Below are 27,328 nucleotides of genomic sequence, written 5' to 3'. Positions count from 1 at the left end.
CATCTCCTTACTGAACAGCAGCTGCATATTAGTGAAGTATCTTTTATTACTTTATATTCTATGTTACTGTCAAGCATTCCTCAAACTTACAGGGAAAGGATTGTACAACAGTTCCCTGCACGGCCAGGAGTGGCGCTAAGAAGGGAATGCACTGCAAAATCAGTGTGCCGTCCCCTTCATTGTCTGGACTTTATAGTAATAGAGTACCCCTTTACAGGGGTATTCTACGATCTGTGTGGAACCTAGTAGGGACCTGGGTGCAGTAAAGTAAAAGTCCTATGTTTGGGCGTTGTGCCCCCTGTTTCACCTGCAGCTGGCATTGGACATGCCAAGAATACAGAGGCTAAGGTGACTTCACTGCTGACATATCACCAGTTCCCAAATTGTGTTTTTTTGTGCACCCTCTACCCCAGGGGTAGGAAACCTTCGGCTCTCCAGCTGCTGTGAAACTACAACTCCCAGCATGCTCCATTCACTTCCATGGGAGTTCCCAGAACAGCAGAGCCAGTATGCATGCTGGGAGTTGTAGTTTTGCAACAGCTGGAGAGCCGTACGTTCCCTACCCCTGCTCTACCACTCCTGGGTTTGCCATTGATCCTGAAAACCCTTTTGAAGTGCCCATACACATGAGATAAATGTTTGCCCATGGTGTCAATTTTGGTAGCTCTGACCAATTGTCTAATGTTTTTGGGATGTTGCACCCTCTTCCCTGATGATAGATTTTCAGGTGAAACAAGTAGTGGACATACCCATTGAAAGTACATGCAACCTCTGCCTAGTGTGCCCATATATCTGAAATGTAGAGGCATCATTATGCGCAAATACTAAATTATGGTGACATAACAGTCCTGTACAACTGGCTTAAGATCCTATAATACAGTCTTAGTCTAATGTCTTCTTCCTTATCTTCTGTCTTAATTAGGGCCACGGAAACGATCCCAGCTCCAGCGTCTCCAGAAATGCTCCTCTGGTAAAGTCGCAAAGTTTGGACACTCCAGAGCAAATCTCCACCTCTGCTCCTCAGGATAAGGTGCGTACACTGGGCTGTCTGGAATGGTGTAGAAGATGGATTCTTACATCCAAAGAGATTCTTGTTCAATTCAATGGGACCGCGGACTAAAATCCCACGGATTTTATTTATTTTTTGTCTTTTTATGAGCATCTGCTTAATGTATACTCGGCGAACTTTCCCGGGGCATACAGCTTTTTATAACAATGTAGTCTTCTAACCCTCCGATAAGGAACTACATTTCACTGCGCCCTAAGACTTGAAGGGATGTCAATTTCCACATAAATGGCTAATTTATTGCACGAATGCAAGAGCTTTGTATAATATCCTTTTATATCAACTCCTTATGGGTTTTACAACCTCTGCTTCCTGTCAGCCAGTGAGAACTTTCATTGGTGACTTCTACAGGATAAAGATCAGCAAGCAGAGATCTGGAAAACCACAAGTGAGTGACACACAAAGTATATTATAGCTGTATAGTGTTTCATTGCTGCCCAGCCCCCCCACTCCCTGTGTTATTTCATCTTAAAGAACCGATGACTGAGATCAGAGATGCAGGTTATACTTATAAGGGTGATCTCTGGGGTACACTGTCTAGGTATGTTTCCCGCTGGGATGTTTTAGAAGGATACATTCTGTAGTATTCAGGTCTTTCTCAGTTTCAGAACCTTTTTGATGTTTCCCCTTTAATAATTGATCAGAGCCTGTCCTTCCCTGTAAAGGTGAGCGCGCTCTTTTACTTCTATATGATGTAGACACGGATACGAGGGAAAGCGATTTGTACAGTGAAAGAAACATGACACAAAGGTTCTGCCTTGTAGGCAGCAGATTTATTGGCTCCCGGAAAAAATAAGTGAGATACTCATTCTTCAGACCGAGTCGCCTCGCGATGCGGCCTGAAGACACTCCCTCCTCCGGACTAGGCCCATTCATTGGGCCTAATCCAGAGCAGAGTGCGCGGCTGGATACCAGTGCAGTGCACCGGCCTTCAGTCGCGGCTACCCGGCTTTTGGATCGGAACTTGAGGCGACTTCCGCCTCAGGTTCCGATCCAAAAAACTCTGTGTGAACTTACCCTTAGGGCTGTAGCTGTGGACTTTTTCTTGCACCATTTGATTCAGGGCACCCTAACCTATCTATCCGCAGGGCTGGGTTGATATGTTGGGTTCTGGTGACAGGCTCCCTTTAGGTAAGTGATGGTAGTATCTGGCTTCAGGCTTTCCACTATCACTGGCTACGTGGTCACTGATCTGTTACTGCTTTCACATACCTATGTGAAATCATCGGCAGCTGCAGGACTGTGTGCGACCATGTTGTAGCCAGATCTAACATTTTCAATACAGATTAGTTTGCTCCCCCTATGGACGACATTGCTTTATAACGGTCTGTTTCACCATAAACTTTGTACAACCTTGTAAAGCTTCTGTAATAAATTACCTTTAAGGGGTTATCTTCCTTTACAAAATTGATGGACTATCCTTAAGATGTCCCTGTTTCTTGTACCTCACAGCTCCTGATGTTGTTTTACACGCCAGGTGCTGCGCTGCTCACTCCCTGCACTTGAGTAGCATTGAGTACCACAAAAATGGAGTTCTTCCTAAAATCTATCAAAATCTATCATTTGTATTCAATACAAAAAATGATACATATATTTGTAACCATGAGGACCATAGCGGCTTGCTGGTAACACATCTAGGGTGGACATACATTAGCATGAAATAAAAATCATGATAACCAGAGGGGTGGCTAATAATAGTATTGATACAAATACATTGACCAATCCCATGGTGTATGTGTATATATATATATATATATATATATATATATATATATATATATATATATATTTATTCACATATATACACACACACACACAATGCAGTCCCATAGACTTGAGATTCAGTGTCATATCCATCATGGTGTCTCCCATCTAATGGTAGGCAGGTTGAGCAGCACATTCCACTTCCTTCATTGGAATGGGGACCACCAGAGCTGGCCAGGTAAGCACTCCGCTATGTCTGGCTGTCCCCATTGAAATGAATGGCGTGGCACATGTTGTATGGCCAGCTGCTGTATTCAAGACTGGGCTGCAATACAGAAATCGGTAGGAGTCCCAACAAATAGAGATCGGTAGGAGTCCCAGCAGTGGGACACCCACTGATCAGCAAGTTTTGTCCTATCTACTGGACTTTCTATGATTGCACAGCTTCATTAAGCCAAAATCTTCCTATGTATAGACCATGTGATGTAAAACAATATTATCTACTTGCATTGTGGAACTTCCAAACGTCAGAAGCTTACGATTTTTCTCATGCAGGAGGCGAGTGCTTGTACGAGGTGCCTGCAGACAGCGGTCAGCCATCCATCAAGTAGTTCTACATGTTATCTAACTGCGTGTAGTCTCGCCATATGCCCTGAATATTTTCATTACTTTGCTTTTGCACAGCTCACTGGAAACTAAAGCTCAGACCATCTGTATGGATTAGCTAAACAAATGCACTTGTGTGTCTCCGGTTCATGGCTCCCGATTTGGCAAAGGGAACACTTAATCTATGAATTGTGTACATAGGCATACGTATATATTAGCGGTACGGTGCAGCACATGTGTATATGTATAGATGTCTGGAAGTCAGCAGTGACCTGCTCAAATCTGGTAGCAGTCTGCCATCTAGTGGGAGATGTGGTTACAGTACCTTGAGGTTTAGCTGCAATTTAGTGGACTGCCTTGTTGTTAACTTTATATTTTATCAGATATGGACACGTTCTCATTTGGCATTTGCCCATATCTGATTTGCTGCACACCTCACCACTTATCAGAGCCAAGTTCACACCTATTAACCATCTGAGCAGTTTTAGAATGAACCACAAGCGAGAAAAACCATGACCATCCACAATAGTAATGTATAGAATCTCCCATAAAATAGTGAAAAAAAAAGAGGCTTTAAAAAAATAAAATAAATAAAAGTTCTAAATCCCTCCTTTCCCTAGAATACGTATAAAAGTAGAAAATCTGTGAAACACAAACACATTAGGTATCCCTGTGTCTGAAAGTGCCCGATCTACTGAATATAGGGGATCTGCAGATACCCTATATTCAGCCAGGCTGAATTCCAAGTGGGGGGAAAAAAAACAGTCCTCAAGCTCAGGGAAGGGGCAGACAGACAACCAAAACACCCCCTCCCCTTTCCCAGCACCTACTGCACCTAAAAACTCCGACCATTTTAATTTTTGAAATTTTCCAGTAGCTGCTGCATTTCCCCTCCTCGGCTTATACTCGAGTCAATAAGTTTTCCCAGTTTTTTTGTGGTAAAATTAGGGGCCTCGGCTTATATTCGGGTCGGCTTATACTCGAGTATATACGGTAATCGAAAAATAACCAAAACCAAACGTACACCTGGATAACTAACAAGATTTTATTCACGACAATTACTTTGAATCAGTTATTGCAATAATTATAGAAGGGCCTAATGAATCCGCTATTACTACATGCTGGGGTCTCTTCAGACTCCTTAGTATAATAATCGGAGAGCCAGGGGAGGTGAGGAAATATAAGACATTGTGTTACTCACCACTCCTGTGCGACTCCCTACTGACATCATGTGGCGTAGTGACCCTTGGATCTACGCGTCCTGACACCACGTGATACTGAGGCCCAATCCGCGGTCCCTTACGTCAGCCAGGAGTGCTGAATACAGCAGGGAGTTGTGTCAGAGCACAGGAGAGGTGAATAATGCTGTTTTTTTTTTTTTATATATATTTGCTCATCTCCCCTGGCTGTCCGCTTCTTATGCTCAGAGATTTGAACAGACTTCAAAATACAATAATAGCAGTTTCGAATCCGGCATGTTCGGTCTGAACCTTGCAAGTCGAAGCTCGGTGTTTTTGGAAAATGTTTAAAGGGGTTGTCCAGAATAGAAAAAAAAATAGGATAATAATAATAAAAAAATTATATTAGGCTGGGCAAAGTGAAAAACCACATATTTAGCTGTGGCTAGTGCTCTGGTAAAGATAAAACCCTGAAGCAGTAGGATTGGGCCGTGCTGGAGACACTAGACCAGGGGTAGGGAACCTTCGGCTCTCCAGCTGCTGTGAAACTACAACTCCCATCATGCTCCATTCACTTCCATGGGAGTTCCCAGAACAGCAGAGCCAATATGCATGCTGGGAGTTGTAGTTTTGCAACAGCTGGAGAGCCGTACGTTCCCTACCCCTGCACTAGACTCTAGTCTAGAGCATTGTGACAGGTGACTAGCACTAGTGACTAGAGCAGTGATGGCGAACCTATGGCACGCGTGCCAGAGAGGGCACGCAGAGCCCCCTCTGCTGGCACGCGTGCTGTCGCCCTGATCGCTCACTAACGGCGAATCCGATGCAGGATTCCCCGTTAGTGAGCGATCGCTGCCTTCAGCTGGTTGTGCAAATGCGCATCCAGCTGAAAGCTGTCAGTGTAGCTCAGTGTAGGCCACGCGTACTACGCGGCCTACACTGACTACAGAGTGTGACCTCTGAACAAGCGCGGGCGTGATGACGTAAGTCATCAGCGCGCGCAGTGAACAGAAGAGAGAACACCCGGCAGCTCTTCAGGTAACTATATTGTGTTTGTTTGCACTGTCAGGGGAGGGGGGCAACGGTAGACATTTCATGTTGTGTAGGAGGGGGCTACTGTAGACTTTCATGCTGTGTGGGTAAGGGGCTACTGTGGACCATTTTATGCTGTATGGGAGGGGGCTACTGTGGACCTTTCATGTTGTGTGGGAGGGGGCTACTGTAGACTTTCATGCTGTGCGGGTAGGGGGCTACTGTGGACCATTTTATGCTGCTACTGTGGATCTTTCATGCTCTGTGGGAGGGGGCTACTGTGGACCAGTTCATGTTGTGTGGGAGGGGGCTACTCTGGACCATTTCATGCTGTGTGGGAGGGGGCTACTGTGGACCATTTCATGTTGTGTGGGAGGGGGCTACTGTGGACCATTTCATGTTGTGTAGGAGGGGGCTACTGTGGATCTTTCATGCTCTGTGGGAGGGGGCTACTGTGGACCATTTCATGTTGTGTGGGAGGGGGCTATTGTGGACCATTTCATGTTGTGTGGGAGGGGGCTACTGTGGACCAGTTCATGTTGTGTGGGAGGGGGCTACTGTGGACCAGTTCATGTTGTGTGGGAGGGGGCTACTGTGGACCAGTTCATGTTGTGTGGGAGGGGGCTACTGTGGACCAGTTCATGCTGTGTGGGAGGGGGCTACTGTGGAGTATACAGGTATAATCCTGTGTGGGGGCCACTGTGGGCCAGATTGTACTGTGTGGGGGGCCACTGAGGGGCAGATTGTACTGTGTGGGGGGCCACTGAGGGGCAGATTGTACTGTGTGGGGGGGCCACTGAGGGGCAGATTGTACTGTGTGGGGTCCCCTCACTATGTATATCACACAGTATTTGTTTTATAGCAGACATGAAATTAGTACAGGATGTAATAACATTGCACGGTAACTATAAAACAGATCCTGTGCGATGTAAATAGTGAAAATTAATTGTTTAAAAGTACAGAATGCAGAGACCTTTACCTTTCAGTACAAGATCTGTAAAGCCCCAGTCACATGACTGTAATTTGTGGGTCCGCAATTGTGGACCCACAGAGTTTTAAGGTTAAATTGCCGTGTTGGCACTCCGTGATAATTTATTTGGTTTTGGGTTGCAGTTTAGGCACTCGGTCTCAAAAATGTTCGCCATCACTGGACTAGAGTATTGGGGACAGGGGAGTATGTGGGGTTTTTCCTACACTAATCAAAGCGCCCTCCCCCTGCCTACTTTCTAAATTACATAATTTATCAAAAATATAAGTGTGCCTATATCCCTGGGTTGGTCATGTGAATTCCCCCCCCCCCCCCCTCCCCGGGACATTTACTGGTTATCCGTTTCCAGAAACAAAATGTCACTACTAGAGATGAGCAAGTACTGTTCGGATCAGCCGATCCGAACAGCACGCACGCATTGAAATGAATGGAAGCACCTGGTACTTCCGCTTTGACGCCGGCCGCTTAACCCCCCGTGTGCCGGCTACGTCCATTCATTTCAATGCGTGCGTGCTGTTCGGATCGGCTGATCCGAACAGTACTCGCTCATCTCTAGTCACTACTGCTGATTGGAGCGGCAGTACACATGGCCGACCACTGACTCAGAGGGGAGGAATCAGGACCCCTATTCTCTTGACTGGGGAACACACACTGATCAGACACTAGACCTCTCATACTGTGATACCAGATTTGATATTTTTGTCTCTACTCCCACTGTTCACACTTAAACCCCAGCAAGCTGATGCACAGACAGGACAAAGCTTGCCTAATGTAATGGAGAGGACGCCATCACCAGCGAGAAGCCATGGTCTATTCATATGTGTGCTGTTATCCAAGCTATCCAATGAGAACTTTAGTTTTGGAGGTGACCAAGGCTCTTCTAAGGAGTGTGTTTTTGGAAAAATAGATTTCATCTTATCTTCATTTGCCACTCTTGCCATGTGCTATGCCTGTTATTGCTGTTGCACCCCATTCAAGTAAATAGTATTTAGCCAGGGGCTAACTTGAGGGGGTGCAGTGTTGCACTTGTACATGGGCCCAGCAGCCTCTAAACACTGACCTAACTATATAGGAATTGTATCGGTTGCAACTGTAACTGGATCCAGAAGCCAGGGGGGTCCACAAGACACTCTTAAGACTCTAAGGCAGATTAACCTTCTTTGATCTGCTCCATTCTGATTTCCTTTGGTGTGGTTATTATGGGAAGCTTATGTGCACAGACATGTTGTCTTTATGGAGGTCTGAAACCAGATGGGTAAGGGAAGGGAAATGTAAATGCTGGAAAAATGTCTAGATGTGAGGGGCCAATGAGGAGAGCTTGTATAGGGACCAAAGCTGAGCTTTTGCATCGGGGCCGGTGAACCTAGTTGCACCCCTGCTTTTACCAGCAACTCCTGTCTCAACCCAAGAGTGGTACTGATTTGTGCTTTGACACACACACACACACACACACACACACACACACACACACACACACACATATACTTTATGTTTTTCGTGTTTTTTTTATTTGCACTTATTGGACTAGTGTTATTTTCTTGTATTTTATTATGGAGAAGTCTATAAAGATGCATTTATAATGCCTAGAGCACGCTATTATGCCTTGTATCCAAAAAAATACACAAAAAGTGAAGAAAAAAAAAGTATGAAAACACCTCTGAACTTGTGCCAATATCCCCTTTCCCTTGCAGTGTCATTGGAATAGCTTCCTTTACGCTAGATAAGTAAATCCCCCAGTGCAGCAGACCTGTTAAGCGGCATCAAACAGAGTTTAGCTAGGATATGGCCGGAATAAACTTGGTTTTAATGTTTTTGTCATTTTTATTTTTAGTCTTTTCAAACTGTGCATAAACACCTGACAGTGGAAGAACTTTTTGGAACCTCCTTGCCGAAAGAACAGCATGCGACCACCTACCCTACTTCAGAAATCAAGGATCCCTTCCTGCCCGATGTAGGAGAACTCAATGTCTTCCTTCAACCACAACCCATGCAGCCGGTGATAGTCAGGGCAGAGCCGAGAAGCTTTAACTGCAGCGCTAGTGACTTCAGTCACCCGACCTGTCTTCCACCACCATTGATTCCTAAAGGGCCGGTGACACAATTGGACTCTCATCGTGTTAGCCCCATCCTTGGTTCATCATCCGAAATCCTAAGTACCTCCGCCCCACTTCATTCCAACCTGATACACACCAGACAAATGTCTCCACTAATGAGTCAGTCTGTCTCAGACATTGGTAGCGCCCCCCAGACTCAGCCATTACTACCACCATTGGCTCCTATACGAAGCAGCAGCTTTTCCAGCACCTCTCATCCAGGGGTAGATCTTCTGCAGAAGCTAAAGATGAATTCTCAGGCTAACCCGATGCCAACGCCGCCCATAAACAAAACAGCAATGGCACCAAAATTCTCATGTGCACCCAACCAGCTGGCAACACCGGAGAGTTTCAAAGACTCTTCTCTGAAAAGCCTGTCTTCAGGACCACTACAGGTACAGTATAATACAGGATAGCCTACAACACATTGATCACTGAGGGAACACAACCCCAAATGTAGGGAAGAGCAGGCTGCATATGTGCCATCTCTGCCGAGTAAAATAAATGGGAGTCTCAAACCTGTTATACCCCCAGACTGTCTCCATATCCATCTTCATTCATTTTGTTTTCTATATTGGTGGGGCTCCCAGCACTTGAACCCCCACGGGTCAATGTTTTATAGGCTACCTAGCATGGGAATTGCTTTGTGTACCCTAAGAATGAAGTGACTCCCTCCTGTTCTGTGCCATGCTGCATGGGCACAATGTAGAACCAGCATAGAGATGTGTCCTTCCTTACTTTTCCTCTTAGGCCCGGTTCGCATCTGCGTTCGGTAATCCGTTCATGGAGTCCTCATGGGGACCCCCTGAACAGACTACCGAATGCATTGGCAAGTGCTGTGCAGTGAAAGCACACGGACCCCATAGACTGTAATGGGGTGCGTGTGCTTTCTGCGCGTTCTCCACGTAAGTCATATGGACAGGAAAAGTAGATTGTGAAGTACTTTTATATCCGCATGTTCCATGCGGAGACTGGGATCCGTGTGCTTTGACTGCACATCGTCTGCCAATGCATTCGGTAGTCCGTTTCGGAGGGTCCCCATATGGACTCCCTGAATGGATTACCGAACGCAGATGTGAACCAGGCCTTAGCTGGACAAGTCAAGATACGTCTGTCATGAAATGAGCAGCTTTATGCAATCTATCACATCACAAAGTAGTGTGCTGTAAACCCTCTGTAGCTTTCTGAGGCCACCCAGTGGTTGTGATGTGGATTGCAGCCTAGCAAGAGTGTTTATTTCAGGCTGCAGTACTGTATTGAATCAGATTTATGAGAAGTTTGGAGTCCAAATTTGAGTTAAGGTATGGGTGGACACATCTGTGTTTTCCATGCCAATATTACCATAGCTTGTCACATTAAGGCTTCGTTCACATGTGAATCGGAGACTTCGTCTGTGGCCGATTCTGCCGAAAATTGGCGAAGAAGAAAGTCCTGCATGGAGGGCTTTTCTTTATACTGTTTTCAGTATAGTCTAGGGGTAACCACTGTATTAGCGGGTGGGCTCTCCATCGTTTGGGTCCCACAGCAGGTACGAATGACAGAGCAAGTGTGAACCTAGCCTCGGGTGTATTTAGACATTTAGGTAATGGATGGCAATGCATTTTGAGGTCCTGTTTGAGTCTCTCTTCCAGCTTGCAGAGGAGACAAAATGCCCAAACGTAATGCTTCCTGATACCTGCCTATGTAACCCTCGCTATATAGATCCATAACTCATCATATGCCAGCATTTCCTGCACGACCTGCATGATTCAGCTCGCTCTACAAAGCACAATCTGTTAATCTTGCCTAATCTCTCTATATACAGATTTTTTTTGTTTTTTCTACTTTTCTTTTTCTGTAGACTGCTCATGAAAAGAAAGAACCTGAAACCTTTGCCCAGCCCTTGGGTGTATCTAAGGTGGTAGCAGTAAGTAATGCCTTTATATTGATAGCAAAGTTTGAGCATTGGCAACTCTGCCAAGCCTGTCTTTATAGCCCTGGCAAAGCTTGTATGCTGGCGTTGGCTAGGAATAGAGATAAGGCTGGGACTAACCAGCTCCAAGGATCTATCTCTGTGGAGTACAAACAGAAATATCCGCAATGCTCTAGTGGAAACTGGTTTTCTATTTAGGACACGCGCTTCACCGAAATATCTTCTGTATTCTGCTGTACTCAGATCTATGCCATGTCTGAGAGATTCTGGATATTTAAAGCAGTGAAGGCATTTATATATTTTAGTAGTTTCTGTATGGAAACTCATCACATCGAAATGGCGTACAATTTGGGTCCCTAATAGGACTCCACCTATGGTAACATATATGGGTCGTAGTGGATCTGTGATGGTAATCCTGCAGCACTGGGATCCGATGTCCAAGTCTGCCTAGGTGTCCTCCAGGTACTCCTGACTTCCATCTACACTCCAAAGTAATATATATTTATTTTACAAAGTTGTGTCATGTCGTGACTGTGTTATGTGCAGCCCAAGGACTGTATGTTATCCATTATCATACTGTGTATAGTCAATGAGGGGGTTAGGGGGCAGTCGCCAACCATGACACATGTCCCATATTAATCACTACGGTCATTAAAAGTACAGCATGTAAGCACTGCAGATCCCATGGCTTGTGGAAACAGCTGATCTGCAAGGGTCCCAGCAATTGGAACAGTGCCAGTCTACAGTTGATATCCTATTCTACGGAGAGGATATCCATTTTAACCCCTTTAAAATGAACCTGTCACCACCTTCACCAACTCTAACATCCTTCAATAGGCGCGTCTCTACTGATTCCTGTGCAGTTGGAAATTTTTCTCTAGCCCCTTGTGTTTTTTGAGCAATCGGCGCTGTAAGTTTCAGCACCAGATGTGCAGGTTTGTCTCTTTGTCAGATGGGCAGAGCCTGTCTCTCTAATACCAGGTGGCCGCTTCTGGGCGGGACCAAATTAGGATATTGGATGCTGAAACTGATAGGACGGATTGCTCAGGGACGGTGATAGTGTCTCTTTAACCCCTTCCCAGCTTCCATGGTAATAGTACGCTGGATGTCAGGTCTGAAGCAGAGCGATTTCATGTTGTGGAGACCTGGCGGTAATGCAGACTCTGATCAAGGGCTTTAACCCTTTGTATATCTGCCCCTGAACTAGAAAAAAAAAAGCCTCCTGTGGAGTCCAAACACTTACTTTCTCTCTTCAGTCGGACTCCCTTGTAGTGAGATTCAAGGAGCGGTCCAGTATCCATGAGCTTTGCATTGCAGTCTATGGGACAAGTGATCCCTTGGGGGACTAAAGATTACAAAAAAAAAAAAAAAAAAATTCAAACATCACTTCCTTTTAGTTAGGGGTTTAGTGACACAAATCACCCTGTTATAAAGCAATCCACGGCTGCATTAAAAATAAAAAAAATCTTTCTACTTGTCTCTCATCGGTCTCATCTCTGGGGCTCCCAGGCCTGCCTTCATCATCAGTGAAGCTGAGGACGTACACCCCGGCTTCACTGTGCACATGCCAGAGATGAAGCGCATGCGCATTGAAACCAAAGTGTGTTCCTGGCTTCATTGAAGCACTGTGCTGGTGCAGGGAGTACAGCCAATTGGAAAGTATAAAGCCTTTTTATTTTTAATGCAGCCATGGACAGGATGATTTGGAACACTAAACTCCTGATCTATAAGGAGCTGTGGGGGGTCCAGTGTTCCTGACAGACTCCCTTTTAAGCCTTGAGTAGTCTCGTTGCTCATGTGGGACCAGATCTTCACTTCCTGAAGTTGCACAAAAAAGTTTGTGATGTTTGTTCGGCGGTGTACATTATTATGTCTTTCTGTGCAGACAAGGGCTCATTGAATATTTTTGTAATTTCAGGCTTCCCAGTTTGGAGCCCCTGCAACCACTGATGCCGCCTCTGTCCTCTGGTCACCCAGTGTATTTCAGCAACCAGCTGCAAAGCTCAGTAACCAAGATGATCAATCTGGGACGCCGTCTATGATCAACCTCAAGCCAGATCGGACTAGATCCTGTTGTAATGGGTTAGCCCTCAATCGCCCTCAGCTTCAGGAAGCTCTAGTACATCTCATCAAGGTAAGATCATAGCCAGTCCTTATAACGGCATTAAACAATTGTAATCTGTAAGGTGTAGAAAGAACTGTATTGTGCGGTGTCAAAATATGCAGTTTATTAGTACAGATCCGAACAGTCTTAAAGCCCAAATCCTCCATAAAATACATAGTAATCTCTCCGAATATCATTCCAGCATATTTACTTACCACCGGAAGGAGAATAGGATACAACACCGCCTTAAAGCATTTGTCTAGCCTTTTGAAGGGGCCAGTACAATGACAATACAATGAGAATTCTCTCAGTCATGCAACCTAGTGATCATCACCTCCAGTCTGTCCACGCTGCTGTACCCATCCTAACAGTGTCCGCAGTTCATGGTTAGGATTAGGAATATTTGAATGTGTCCAGGATAAAACAGACTTTTGCTGCTCTGCAATATTTTATAATGCTGGTATTTCTATTGTCACGAGGCTTGGGGACTCTAAGCCAGCAGCACGACCTTACGCTGTTGGGGTTTAAGGCCTCCAAGGTATGCTTAGTCCCATACATTGCTCAGTTTTAAAACTTTCAGGCTTCGTGCACATGACTGTATTTTCGTATATTACGGCTGGTATCCCAAAAATTTTTGGGTCCGATGTACAGTATATTTCACAGATTAGTGTCCAAGCTGCAAAGTATGATGCATATCCTATTCCTTTATGTTTTTGCAGTTTGGTTCCATCTATTCTATTTATACGATCCATTTTGTCTTCCCGCAATCCCTTACATGACTATAGTTGCATGCATGAAGCCTCAAAGAGGACCCTTCATGTCCTCTAATAAGTGCCATGTTACATACTGCTAAGAGTGCGCTGAATTCAGGTATGTGCCCTGGGGTCAGAGATATCAGTGCCGTTAGTTTTGGTACTAATATCTCTGCACTGTCAGAGTGTCATGGCTGATGGTACTCTTTCATAGACTTGTACTGTGAAGGGGGCTTTCTTTTGCCCAGTGATGCTGCCCGCACAGATGAGGTCCCAGTACATGCACATTATGACATTGAAGCTGAAGAGAGTACACCTTAGGGAGGGTTCACATCTGCGCCCGGTCTCCGCTTTGCAGGGTTCTGTCTTCTGCCCGAGAAACTGGACAGGAGACAGAAACCGGCACTCAGTTTTCAAACTCATTCATTTGAATGGGTTTGCAAAGTGTTCCGCTCATGAGTGTCTTCTGGTCTCCGCGGCAAAACCGTTTTTTTTTTTGTTTGTTTGTTTGGTTTTTTTAACCGGACATGAAGACTAACAACAGACATGCAGGACTTTGTATCCAGTTAAAAAAAAACAAAAAAAAAACTGTTTTGCCGCGGAGACCAGAAAACGATCATAGGTGGACACTGATTGCCGGGTTTCCGTCTCCTGTCCAGTTTCTCGGGCAGAAGATGGAAACCGACAAAGCGGAGACCGGGCGCAAATGTGAACCCGCCCTTACTCTTTTGAACATTGCACATTGCACTTGTCAGGTTTGTGCCTGGACTCTGGCAGCATAAGGACAATGTTGCTTATACAGTGACCCCAAATCTGGTGACTATCCCTACTACTAGGTGCAATCTATACCAAATAGGAACTATCATTCTTACTATTGTTTGTAACCTATTTTTGTATCTATTCAAGAATGACGCCACCTTCCTTAATACCATTCATGAAGCCTACATACATGTGGTCACCAAGAGTATGGACAATGTCAAGCTATGAAGAAGGAAATCCTCTATGCCTGAATGTACGGAGCAACCAAAACAATGCAAAGCCAGCCCGTGGCAGGAGCAGCACGTATTGTATGTATGTGTTGTGAGGATTGACTTTGCCATGGGCGAAATCTCGCAGAGTTGTTTACACTGAATGTTATGCACATACATGCAACATGGATTTCACATACATTACCTACAGGAAGGGTCTTCATGCTTTACTGGACGATACCAGCAGTATGGAAAAGGACGTTGGTAATACAGAGTTTTACAAAGGCTTGCACATGTAAACCTTTCTTAATATATATATAATCCATGTTATGCTTTTTATGACATATTTGTCTTGCCCAATTCAAGCAATTTTAATTTTAACCCTTTTAAACGTTTGGCTTAAAGTTCCAGTAAACTTTTGTCTCTAAATTAAATGCCTCATTTTTTTTTAATGATAAAAGCCTTGAGATTGATCTGCTTTATCCAATGCGCTTTGGACACCATTCCCCAGTTGTCAGATCTGCTACAGAACGCACATGTATATATGTATGGCCTGCTACAAATGCAGTAACTAGTTACTGCACAAGCCGTGGCATCCTCTTGTATATACTATATACCTCCTGAGGGTTGTTATATGGACTTGTTATACTATTGGCATAATAAGGAAAACCACAGCATGGCCGGGCTGCAGAGTGAGGACTAGAATAACACTACAGAATAACAGGCAATAGCAAACCGCAAAGAAGTCAATTTCTTATCAAAATAGGCATTAGCCAAATATTTATCTGCTCATTGATAGAGATGTCACCTTTACCAGTGGTTTTCTCAGTGCAATATTATTGCAAAACACAATCCAAATGTGCAAGATAAACAGGTGTTGTGAGCAGGATCGAGAATTACACCGCTTCTTAGACCGCTTTCATGCGGAGTAACGTTCCGCTCATTCTAACATGTAAACACGTGTCAGTGTGAGCACAGTAAAACAGGATCCCATTGACTTCAATGGGTTCGGTTTGTGTGCGCTACCCATTGAACTCAATGGGAGGCTTTTTTTTACCTATTGCTTTCAATGCGATAAAGCCTCCCATTGAGTTCAATGGTTAGCGCACATAAGACCGAATCCATTGAAGTCAATGGGATTCTGTTTTACTGTGCTCACTCTGACACGTGTTTACGTGTCAGAATGAGCGGAGCGTTACTCCGTGTGAAAGCAGTCTTAAAAGGATTATCCTAAAATGAATGATCTGTCCTTAGGGTAGGTAACTAGTTTGAGATGAGTGTGTGTCCAACACCCAAGACCACACCGATGAGCTGTTCTCTACACAGTCTATGAAGCTGGGAGCAGACTGCTTCATACACACTGTACTGGCCTTAGTTAGGTCACTACATGGTGTACAGAGCAGTCAGGTTCCACCTCTACACACTGAGGCAGATTTACTAATACGATCTAACTTTTAGACAGTGCAAACATGGACTAGATAGTTTTAGACATGTATCAGTGCAACAAAATTTGGCACGTTTTGAGTCGCATGGTCTCGCAACATAGGGCATGCCCACCTTCCACAAAGCCACACACACATCCCTTTTTGTCTAAGCCATGTCCCATTTTCATAAAAAGTGTCTAAACACTTAATAAATGTGACATGTTAAGGGTAAATTCACACAAAGGACTGAAAACCATGGGTGGCCACAGAGACTCCCTACTGGGGTAGGCCTAACCAGCAGCGGGAACCGGCAACAGAATACTGACGCTCTGCATTGGCATCCCATTGTGGCTAGACAGATGCCGGAAAATGAAGAGTCATTACTCAGTGTAAATTTACCCTTATATAGTGTTTTGGGGTTTTTTTTTTTTTTTGTTGTTTTTTTTGGGGGGGGGGGGGGTTGGTGCAGATTACCCCAGCAATTTGTGTTTTTCTTAAAAAAAATTTCCCCATTGTGTGAAAAACCGCAATCTCTCTAAAAAATACCTATCCTAAGAAATGGTCATCTATTTTAAATCTCATTAATAAGGCTGTAAGAAAAAAAAAAGGGAGGTGTTGTGTGAATACGGCCAAGGCTCGGACCAGTAACAGTTTAGCTTTGATTCATGTCAGATTTTTTGCTGGTGCCTTGCTTCCTTACAGCCTCATATAAAAAGTTGTGTATCCATAGCAGCCCATCCGTGCACCATATTGCGTTATTAATCAGATTTTTCTAAGAAGTTACTTTGGATTGAGATGAGGAATCTGAATGAGGACACCCTCTATTCCTATTGTCCATGCCTCTAAAGTATTCGCTGAATCTGTCTTATTTTTATATTTGTGCACACCCTTATACAGATATTCAGAATATTTGTATTAAATTAGAAAAGGATATAAAGCCGTATTTGTCTGAAGGTTGTAGCTATGCATGTGCCTTCAAGCAGTGCACTCTCTCCTATTGTGACCTTTTAACTACGTTACTGTATGTATGTTTTAACTCTTTACTCCCAGTTCAGTGCGCTTGTAATCTGCCCTTCGCTTCACATGTAGTATGACCTTTGCTATTTGACAATATTTGCTCATCTTCACGTATTGTCTAAAATCAATAATCCTATTACACGTATATGCCTTTACGTTGATATTTTGGGGTCTGACTTCTCGGACCCCCACCGATGCTGAAACCCTACCCCCCTTACACTATTTTTCTATTGGACGCCCACTGTTTAGAGAACTCCAGCCAGCCGCGTTCATTTGAATGAAGATGTGCACATGCTGCAGTTTCCCTTTCCAGTGGGCAGCCGAAAGACTGCAAAGGGGTGTCCTCAGCACTGAATCTGTGCTTTAACCCTTTCATTCTAAGCTTCTGGGTGTGGCCCAGAGGTTGGACCACCATCAGTCATAACATGATGGTGTATCCTAGAGATATGCAATCACTTTGAGAATGGAATTCCCCTTTAACTATCAGGTGTCTTCTTCCTTCCAGCTTAATGCAGCCAAACAAAAATGCACTATTAAAAGGGGTAACTGATACACCAAAGTATTCTATACAGGATATATGGATGGTACAATAAGTGGCTTGATGCCTTTTTAATAGGAATGTATTTGTTCATATGGGTCCTTTTAGTAGTTTTGGATTTACTTTGTATAAAAGTGACATTTCTTTTTCATGTAAAAAAAAATGTTTTGGTTGTTAATAAAATATATTTAACTGTAGCGAAAAGCAGAGTAATGGATTGGTTGTAGACGTGATCTTTAAAACAATGTTAAATGGTCTCTAACTTATCAGACAACATAGAACATGTGGTTCTGGACCAAAACGTACCACACTTAAATTAAAGATCTTGATATTTTCTGCTTGTGGGGAAAAAACCCAAAAACGTTTAAAGTTTCTGTCACTAGGTGTCTGCCGTCTATCCTTTTTACAGTTCACTCCCTGTTACAAGGGAATTCCTGTCCATAGATACATTTAAAGAAGCGAGATGTCGTCACAGTGAGTGGAGAGTGAGGGTTTCTTCTCTTTTCACCCTCCACACACCTGCAAACTACCTTCTCGGTGCACTGGACAGAACATTCTGCACAGCTTAAAATGTAAGAAAAGTCTTCTGTGTACTTCTGGATTCTTGTACTATTACAGATGGGATGATATTCAGACAGGAAGCAGCTTTACTGCAATGCTAATTGATTGCTCTTTTTTCTGTGTCGGGGATCTCTTTAGCTGCTTCATGTCTACATATATTTGCCCTTTGTTTGTAGTCTAGTGTTTCTGGGTTTCCTATATTATGCTCACTCTGGCTTTTCTCATCTATTTCCTATTGTACAGTGACTCCTGGCAGAGTTACATGTAAAGAACCAGTAATGGTTAGAATGGATAGGAGAGGGAGGCAGACTGTTTATTCTAAATGCTTCTTCCTCAGAGACAAATGTAAAATGTGCTGCATAATGGGGATATTAGCAGCAGAAAAACTGATAGGACACCATGTATAAAGTCTTGTACAGTCCTAGAACAGATTGCCCAGCAAGACCCTTCACATGGGACAAACTATACGGTCATGTACATGGAGCCTAAGTTTGTTGACATTATTCACAAATACGGAGATATAGAACCACACTCTAAACGCAGTTATGCTTCAAATACGCTTTCTTTATTAATGCAACGTTTCGGGTAAGAAAAACAAAACCCTTCATCAGGCATGTAAGAGTACAAGAAAAATGTATCAATAAGCTGTGATCCGGTCCAAAAAACAGCTGAGTCCCACACGGTAGGGCAGGTGATCCAACTATGACATTGCCTCTGGCTCGCAAAGGACGCTGTTTGTAGATGCCTCTGGCTTTTGGCTATGTTTCTACCTACAAACAGCGTCCTTTGTGACCCAGTGGCAATGTACTGTGCCAGCGCAAAGACAGCAGCAGGGTAAATATACAGCTTTTTTTTTTTTAAAGTATACTTTGATTTTTCACACACTGCTTCCACATTGTGGTCTAGTTTTTGTTAAATAATATTATGGTGTAATTTGTCATGTGGTGGTGGTCATCTGAGGTTGTATTTACCTAATTTTAAGACCAGCTTTTATGGTTTTTATTTTTTAGTTCGGTCCTGATATGCAAAACCATAGAATTCGAGGGTGCACTTCTTCACTTGGTCACGCTTTTGGTTTTTAGATTTTTATTTTCAGGCTTTTGTTCTCTTAGGCTCCGTTCCCACAGAGTAAGGCGCCACTCATTTAGACACGTAAACACGTGTTGGGGCGAGGCCCTTCAATCCCATTGACTTCAATGGGTGCCGACTTACACGCGCTACATATTGAAATTGATGGGAGGCTTTATAACAAATTGATTTCAATGTGTAGCGCGCGTAAGCCGGCACCCATTGAAGTCAATGGGATCTGTTTTGAAGCGCTTTGCTCTGACATGTGTTTACGTGTCTAAATGAGCGGCGCGTTACTCCGTGGGAACGGAGCCTTAGTTAGCGTATTAAACCACTGAATAGTATGACTCAAGATTTTGCATAATGGACTGTGAGTTGCTATTATTTCTGCATAGGTTGGGGTGTGTAAATGCGAGTAAAATGACATGCATGGGTGTAGTCAAACAAGTGTCAAAGTAGAAAATTGAGCCCCCAAGCATCAAGCAAAGTAAAGGGAGTAGTAGCCTATGGTAAGTATCAGTATATACGAGATCTATATATATCTCGTATAAACCCTAAACAAAAATAATTGGCTTGGAGAATCCTGAAGTCAAGTATAGTCAATGTGAAGGGGACCTGAAAGTGCAGCCATTCAGCTTCATTAAAAAATTTGGAACAACATGAAAGTCTGTCAGCAGAACCAGCATTTCAACCTAGCCCTACAGACACATAGGTTAAGGTCACCTGAATCAAACACTGTCCCCTCCTTGTGAATTGCTGTCTCTGTTACTGAAAGTGCCATTTTTCACAATCGGCATATGAGCTCTTTGAGGCATTAGTAATGCCCTCATTGCTCCAAACCTGTCATCTTCAAGGCAGAAACACTGGTATCAATAATAGAGGCATCAATCCACAAGGTTCAAACCCTGTTTGAGTCAGTTAAACATAACCTGATCATAAATGTCTCCCTGCTGTTTGTGTATTTGCTACCAATTTTACTGTGTGTTGTAGTCGCGAAATATTAGAGCACTGTCCCTTTCAATATTTATTATGCTTGAAATAGAATATTAATTACTACTAGTCTTATGTTGTCTGTACATTGACTGGATATTCTGGTGTCTTCCTGGAAAAGGGCTAAAGCTTGTTATGGGAGCCAATGTGCCCCATGGAGTGGGGTGTAGAATTTGGAGTCTTTTGCAATCATGTGAGGGGCTACGAATTGTTAAAATCAATGTCCAATATAGGTTGAAGTCTCCCCAGGCAGTCTATGGCTCTGGACACTCTTTAGGGGTTCTCGGGAGCAGTAGCTGCAGCTATGGATGAAGCATTTCATGTGTTTTGGTGGGTGCAGAGGACCGAAAACGAGGTGCTGGTTTGAGTCTAGTATAGCTACATCATGTACAGCATAATCCAGCCAGTCGCACAATATTTGCTGTGTCATCCAGCATCAGTTACTACATTGTCTTTATGACACAGTAACCATAAGGCGCTGGGATCCTTTAAGCAACAGTAATTTCTGGTTTGTATAAAAAGTATATGAAAGTGATCTGCTTTCTAAAAACAATTTCCTGGAACAAATACAAAAAGTGGTCAAGAAGTTCTTCCTGCATGACGTATGAGCCATGTCTAACTCTTTGTAAGAGCAAATGGTTCCCTGAAAACACAAAGTTTGGAGGATATATATATATATATATATATATATATATATATATATATATATATATATTTTATTAAATTGTAAAATGGTGACATTTTTAATTAAAGGGATATTCCAGTTTCAGCATATAATGGTAGAATCTACAATGAAAGTTACATGATTTCTAATACATTGTTCATGTCCCATCTGATTTGTAAGGTGCTGCTGAATATGTTGGCGCTATATACAAAATAAAATCATAATAATAATTATTAATCTACTTTTAGTATCCGTCCCTGATGATTGTCTAGATCTGCTTTATGTCATACAAAAGGGTTTACGTCCACGAGATGAAAATTTGTACGTATCATGCGATGTCATGTAAGTGTCTGCAAATGGTGGGAAGACAAATCTATTCATGTCTGTGGTAAGTATTGTTAACTCTAAAACCTAATACAAAGCCTATGGACCAGGTGACCTCTGCTGAAGAGGTAGGTCACTACCATTTGGTTATACCTTTTCTATGGTCTCAAACACAGGTAGATGGTGACTTGCCTGTGAATGTCAGACCCGTGGTTTTCTTGCAGAACATTGCTTCTGTCAGCTTGCCTTCTCCCCATAGTGCATCCTAGTTCGTTCTGTTCTGCAGGTAGACCATGCACATCCACCCAGCTGACAACCTGATATAAAAGACAACGTCATTCATCAGATCAGACCTGGTTCTGATGCCCATGTGCTAATTGTAGTTGTGTTCTGGGGAGGGCAGGGGTCCGATATGGTTACCCAGACAGCTCCTATGCAGAAAAATATGCTGTGAATTACAGTCAGTGGATTCTTTTGGGACCCATTTGTATTTGTCATAGGATTGATCTGTTCCTGTCAGGATTTCTGCTTATTCATTCCTATAACAGAAAAGGATAGGTCACCAGTATGTGATCTGTGCAGGATCCAGGAGTTGGACCCTTACAGATCAGCTGTTGCAGTAGCATTCAGGTGCTAATGGACGGGCAATGCCTGTCCCATTCAAGTAATAGGAGCGGCACTGCTATGCAGTGGATGGGGCTGTTGCGTCGCTTATATTACGTGAATGGTAGCGTTGCTGCACATGCTCTCTCTCCACTAGCCGCTTTTGGCCCCCAAAGTCTGCTTACACAGCTGATCTGTGCAGGGTTCATGTGTGACACCCCTACAAATCACATACTGATGACCTATCCTGTAGATGGGTCACAGTATGAAAACTTGATTTTGGACTGGAAAAACCCGTCTAGGCTGAGGCTCCACATTGTGCAAACCCAGCTTTTTTTGTTTCAGATTTTTCAGAAGTATAAGAGTCTCCTAGATATTTTCCATTCCTTTTGTAGTCACGCTTGGCTTTTGCCTCATAAAATCTGCAACAAAAATAAAGCTGCGTTTCCAAAACGTAGAGCCTCATCCTACAGGTATGGCCTGGTTTTCGAGGGGTTAAATCCATGGAAGAAAGCTGTGCAGCCGAGAATTGCAGGAGGTTCTTGTCATGCTTGCAGACACGTAATGTAAATGAACAGGATTGTGCCATCTAGGATGACTCTGCAGATTATTCTTCATTATGAAGGAAATAAACACCAGGGACTTCTACGACTTGGTTTTGTATGTAAAAGTAAGGAAGATTTATATGAAGTGAGGATTTTATCACAGATCTGAAGCATCAAAAGAAAAAAAAAAAAGTATTAGTTCCTCATAGTGAGGAAATGTGGCACAACCAGGATTGCAATAGTGCAGGTTCCAGCAAGGAAGTATTGCATATATCTATATCCAGTATTGTAACCTGACCACTGTGTCCTCATCTGATTCAAGGACTGTACACACCCGGCCTGTAAAATAGAATAGTCTGACGAGTAATATGGCACACACTTCTTACATACCGCAGTGCTGTGCATTATAAGACAGGATTTTACGTGTAATACATTCATAGGAATCTAAGCATAGGGAGGTATACATAGAACAGTGCTATACTAATAGAGAAGAGTCTGCAGTCCATATTATATACAATATCACCAGAACCAGTCATATCAACCCAACCCCGCAGATAGATAAATTAAGGGGTCACTTTCCCCTTATGAATCGCTGCCTTCCTTGCCACAATCTCTCCTTTGTCAATATGTAAATAAGCACTTTGGAGCAATGAGGGTGCTGTCATTGCTCCAAAGAGATAAGCTGCGGTGCCTTTGTTGCTCTGAAGCGTTAATTTGCACATTGGCAGAAACGGCAATATCTCAGCAATGGAGGCCGCGATTTACAAGGGGAAATCATTGGTTTAGGTTATTCTAAGGCTAGGTTCACACCTGCATCTGATCTCCGCTCAGGGACTCCATTCTTCATGCAAGCAGGACTTTTCTTTACGTGTTTTCCAGCAGTATCCAGCGGACCCCAGTATAGTCTAATAACCGTTCCCTGCCGCAGGCATTTTTCGATTTTGTTTTTGGCTACCCTCTCCGCCCCCCCCCCCCCCCCCTAACTTTTTTTATTTTTCCGCTCTCAGAGCCATATGAGGTCTTAATGTTTGCGGGACAGATTGTTACCCTTATTGCTACCATTATTTACTCTGTACAATATACTGGGAAGCTGGAAAAAAATTCAGAATGGGGTGGATTTGAAGAAAACGTGCATCTGTGCGACATTCCTTCGGGCTTCGTATTTACGGCGTTCACTTTGCAGCCACAATGACATGTCACCTGTGTTCTATGTTTCGGTACAATTCAGAGGATACCAAATGTATATGGTTTTATTTACATTTTAACCCCTTAACAAAAATCCAAAACTGTGCCAATTTTTTTTTTCTTCTAAAAGTCGCCATATTCTGACACTCGTAATTTTTTTTATACTTCGGTGTACAGGAATGCATAGGGTGTCTTTTCTGTGAGGAACAGATATACATTTTAATTATATCATTTTGGGGAATGGCTATTGCTTTGATCACTTTTTATTCAAATTTTTATCATAGGCAAAACAGTGAAAAAAACGGCGGTTTGGCACTTTTCATTTTTTTTCTTCCATGTCGGCGTTTACCGTACTGGAAAAATATTTTTATAGATTTGTAGACCGGGCGTTTTTGGACGCAGAGATACTTAATGTGTATGAGTTTCACAGTATTTAAATACTTTTATATGTGTTCTAGGGAAAGTGTGTGTGTGTGGGGGGGGATTAGAATTTTTAATAATTTTTTCCTTTTTTTTTGCATTTATTAGACGCCCTAGGGGTCTGATCACTAATGCAATGCATTACAATGCTAATACATTGCAAAAATGCAGTTCTATTGCAGGCTACATAGAGAAGCCTGCAATAGAAAGTACAGAATGACAGGCTGGAGAACCTTCACAAGGCTCCCGGCTGTCATATACACAGGACGCAGGCCCTGGAGCTTGCTTTGGGTGCCTGCGATCGCCGGGAAAATGGCACCTCAGTCACCTTTGACCGAGGCGCCAGAGGAGTTAATGCCAGTGATCGGTGTGGGCACCAACCGTGGGCAATAGTGCACGTTGTCAGCTGTATAAAACACCAGACAGCAATGGCGGTCATAGTTAAACACCCAGGATCTGCTGTACTAGTACGGCGGATTTCGGGAAGGGGTTAAGTGGATTGGGTTTCTGTTTTTTGAGTCCCCAAGCATACTCGAACAACAGAAAGCTGAACGCAGGTGTGAACCTAGAATAACTTCTATATGCAGGGCTGGGTTAATATGCCAGGTCTAGTGACTAGAGATGAGCGAGTAGTACTCGATTGAGTAGGTATTCGATCGAATACTACAGTATTTGAAATACTCGTACTCGATCGAGTACCACTCGCTATTTGAATGGAAAAGTTTGATGCAGAACCAGCATTGATTGGTCCAATGCTATACAGTCGGCCAATCAACGCTGGTTCTTCTCCTACCTTTAGAAGTCTTCTCCGTTCAGCTTCCCCACAGCATCTTCCGGCTCTGAATTCACTCTGCCAGGCATCGGGCCTGGGCAGAGCTGACTGCGCATGCCCGCGCTACAAGAAAATGGCCGCTTTGACTGTAAGCGGCCATTTTCTTGTAGTGCGGGCATGCGCAGTCGGCTTTGCCCAGGCCCGATGCCTGACAGAGTGAATTCAGAGCCGCGGGGACGCTGCACGGAGAAGACTTCTCGGAGGATCCAGCTCGACCCTCACTCGTGGACTTAGTAAGTGTAATTTGATCGAATGTTGCCTACTCCTGAAACGAGCATTTTCCTCCCATAGACTATAATAGGATTCGATATTCGATTCGAGTAGTCAAATATTGAGCTGCTACTCGTAACGAATATCGAACATTTTACTGTTCGCTCATCTCTACTAGTGACGGGTACCCTTTAAAGAAATCAGTAGACCACAGTGCAAGAGATGAAGTGTAACAGCCTTCCTCTGGTGTCTACTAAATAGGTACAGTAGGGGTACAAGGTGGAATCCGGTAGACTTAATAGGAACTTTTATGGTCTCTGGTTACCAATCTGGGACCCGGGTATTTCTTATGGTGGCCCTGTGATTTTATTAGTTAATACTTTATCCTACAGTTATATTTCTATGTTTATTATTTAAGGCCAGGTTCACATTGGTCTCTCCGTCTTTCGGGTCTGTCAGCAGATTCATCGACTGAGAGTCCATCTGCTAACACAGCAGTTACCCATGGACCCCATAGCCTACACGGGCCTCTGCAGGACTTTTTTCTCTCTGCTGATTTTTGGCGGAATCTCCTCTGGAGACGCAGATGTGAACTTAGGGCCAGTTCACACGGGGCAAGAGGGAGCGGATTTTGGCACGGAATCCTCCTCAGTATCCGCCCCCTCACAATACAGGTCTATGTAGACCGCTAGCGTTCTCTTTTCCGCTAGAGGTTTGTTCCCGCTAGCAGAAAAAAGAAGCAAGCTGCCCATTCTTCAGGCGGATTCCAAGGCTGATTCAGCCCCGGCGTCCGCCTCACGACAGCACCCTCCGGACTAGGCCCATTCATTTGGGTCTATTCCGGAGCGGAAAGCTGCGACAGGATGCCGTGTGAACTAGCCCATAGTCTTTTATTGTGTTTATTATATGTTTATATAGTTTAGAGATGTTCTTGTAACCATTGCAGAGAATGGACACAGACTAAGGGCAGGTTCACACTAGTGTTGGTGTCTCCACTGTTTGCACTTACTGGAGAACCTGCATGACGGACAGCCTGCTTGCTAAGGGCAGGTTTACACCTGCGCCCGGTCTGCACTTTGCAGGTTTCCATCTTCTGCCCGAGAAACTGGATAGGAGACGGAAACCGGCAGGAAGTTTTCAAACCCATTCACTTGAATAGGTTTGCAAAGTGACCACCCGTGAGCGTCTTCTGTATCTCTGCGGCGAAACTGTTTTTTTTTTTTAACCAGACACAAAGTCGGACGTTCAGGACTTTGTGTCCAGTTTTAAAAAAAAAAAAAAAAAAAAAACCAGTTTCACCGCGCAGAGGCAGAAGACGCTCACGGGTGGTCACTTTGCAAACCTATTTAAAGAGGACCTTTCACCATTTTGCCCACAGGCAGTTCTATATACTGCCGGAAAGCTGACAGTGCGCTGAGTTCAAAATGGTGAAAGGTCCTCTTTAAGTGAATGGGTTTGAAAACTGCCTGCCGGTTTCCGTCTCCTGTCCAGTTTCTCGGGTAGAAGATGGAAACCTGCAAGGTGGAGACTGGGCACAGGTGTGAACTTGCTCTAAAAAAGCGGTTATTCATGGACCCCATAGACTTTCCTTTCTGACAATTTACGGCAGATTCTCTGTAGGAGCAGATGTGAACCTAGCCTTAGTCTGTTCCCTTTGACTCTAATGTAAACATGTCGGACGCGGCTTTGTCACATTTGTTTGCTTTTGTAACAGAACTTCTGCATTCGGGACTTTTTCTTCCAACAAAGAATTCGAGCAGTACTTTTGCAACAAAAATGTGAACCTAGTCTGACGTGCACTGTTATGACACCCTATGGCTGACTCTTCTATGGGGCACTCTGACTGGCACTGTTATAAGCAAATATATTATATGGGCTTTATGGGGGCACTGTGCTTGGCATATGTGCAATATGTTATGGGGGCGCATTGGCTTACTGGTATTGGGCACTCTCTCCATTACAGGGGAGGTGGCCTTGGTACTGTAATGTCTGGCAGGCCAGGGTCTTGTGGTGATGACCGTACATTGTACAGATGCCTGCTGACTCTTCAGGCCTAGAGACAGGACTGTGAGACTGCAGCAGTACCCCAATCAATCTATCCGCCGCCGCTCTATGTATGTATATAGGCGTCAGTCCTGTAGCAGCAGTACCCCAGTCCCTCTGCCCACCGCTCTATGCATGCATGTATGTATGTATGTAGGTGTCAGTGGTGTAGCAGCAGTACCCCAGTCCCTCTATGTATGTATGTATGTATATATGTAGGTGTCAGTCCTGTAACAGCAGTACCCCAGTCCCTCTATGTATGTATGTATGTATATATGTAGGTGTCAGTCCTGTAGCAGCAGTACCCCAGTCCCTCTATGTATGTATGTATGTATATATGTAGGTGTCAGTCCTGTAGCAGCAGTACCCCAGTCCCTCTATGTATGTATGTATGTATGTATGTATGTATGTAGTTGTCAGTCCTGTGGCAGCAGTACCCCAGTCCCTCTATCCGCCGCTGCTCTATGTAAGTAGGTGTCAGTGGTGTAGCAGCAGTACCCC

At 43.8% G+C, this 27,328-nt stretch overlaps 1 protein-coding gene across 3 annotated transcripts in view; it reads left to right on the top strand.

Moving 5' to 3' along the window:
* DCP1A (decapping mRNA 1A) overlaps positions 1-14,808 on the top strand; it is a 43,606-nt gene extending 28,798 nt beyond the window's left edge. For 2 of the 3 annotated variants that reach the window (XM_075287154.1, XM_075287157.1), the window contains exons 6-10: positions 923-1,030; positions 8,406-9,062; positions 10,508-10,573; positions 12,498-12,713; positions 14,342-14,808. In XM_075287154.1, coding sequence (XP_075143255.1) covers positions 923-1,030; positions 8,406-9,062; positions 10,508-10,573; positions 12,498-12,713; positions 14,342-14,422 — 1,128 coding nt within the window. In that variant the 3' untranslated portion in view covers positions 14,423-14,808. The remainder of the gene's footprint in view (positions 1-922; positions 1,031-8,405; positions 9,063-10,507; positions 10,574-12,497; positions 12,714-14,341) is intronic. The other variant, XM_075287156.1, reaches the window with a different exon arrangement.
* The last annotated feature ends 12,520 nt before the right edge of the window (positions 14,809-27,328 follow it).

The sequence above is a fragment of the Leptodactylus fuscus genome, chromosome 9 (assembly GCF_031893055.1).
Source record: "Leptodactylus fuscus isolate aLepFus1 chromosome 9, aLepFus1.hap2, whole genome shotgun sequence".
Classification (NCBI taxonomy): Eukaryota; Metazoa; Chordata; class Amphibia; order Anura; family Leptodactylidae; genus Leptodactylus; species Leptodactylus fuscus.
The sequence above is the reverse complement of the archived record's forward strand: the minus strand, read 5'-3'. Positions and strand labels throughout refer to the sequence as shown.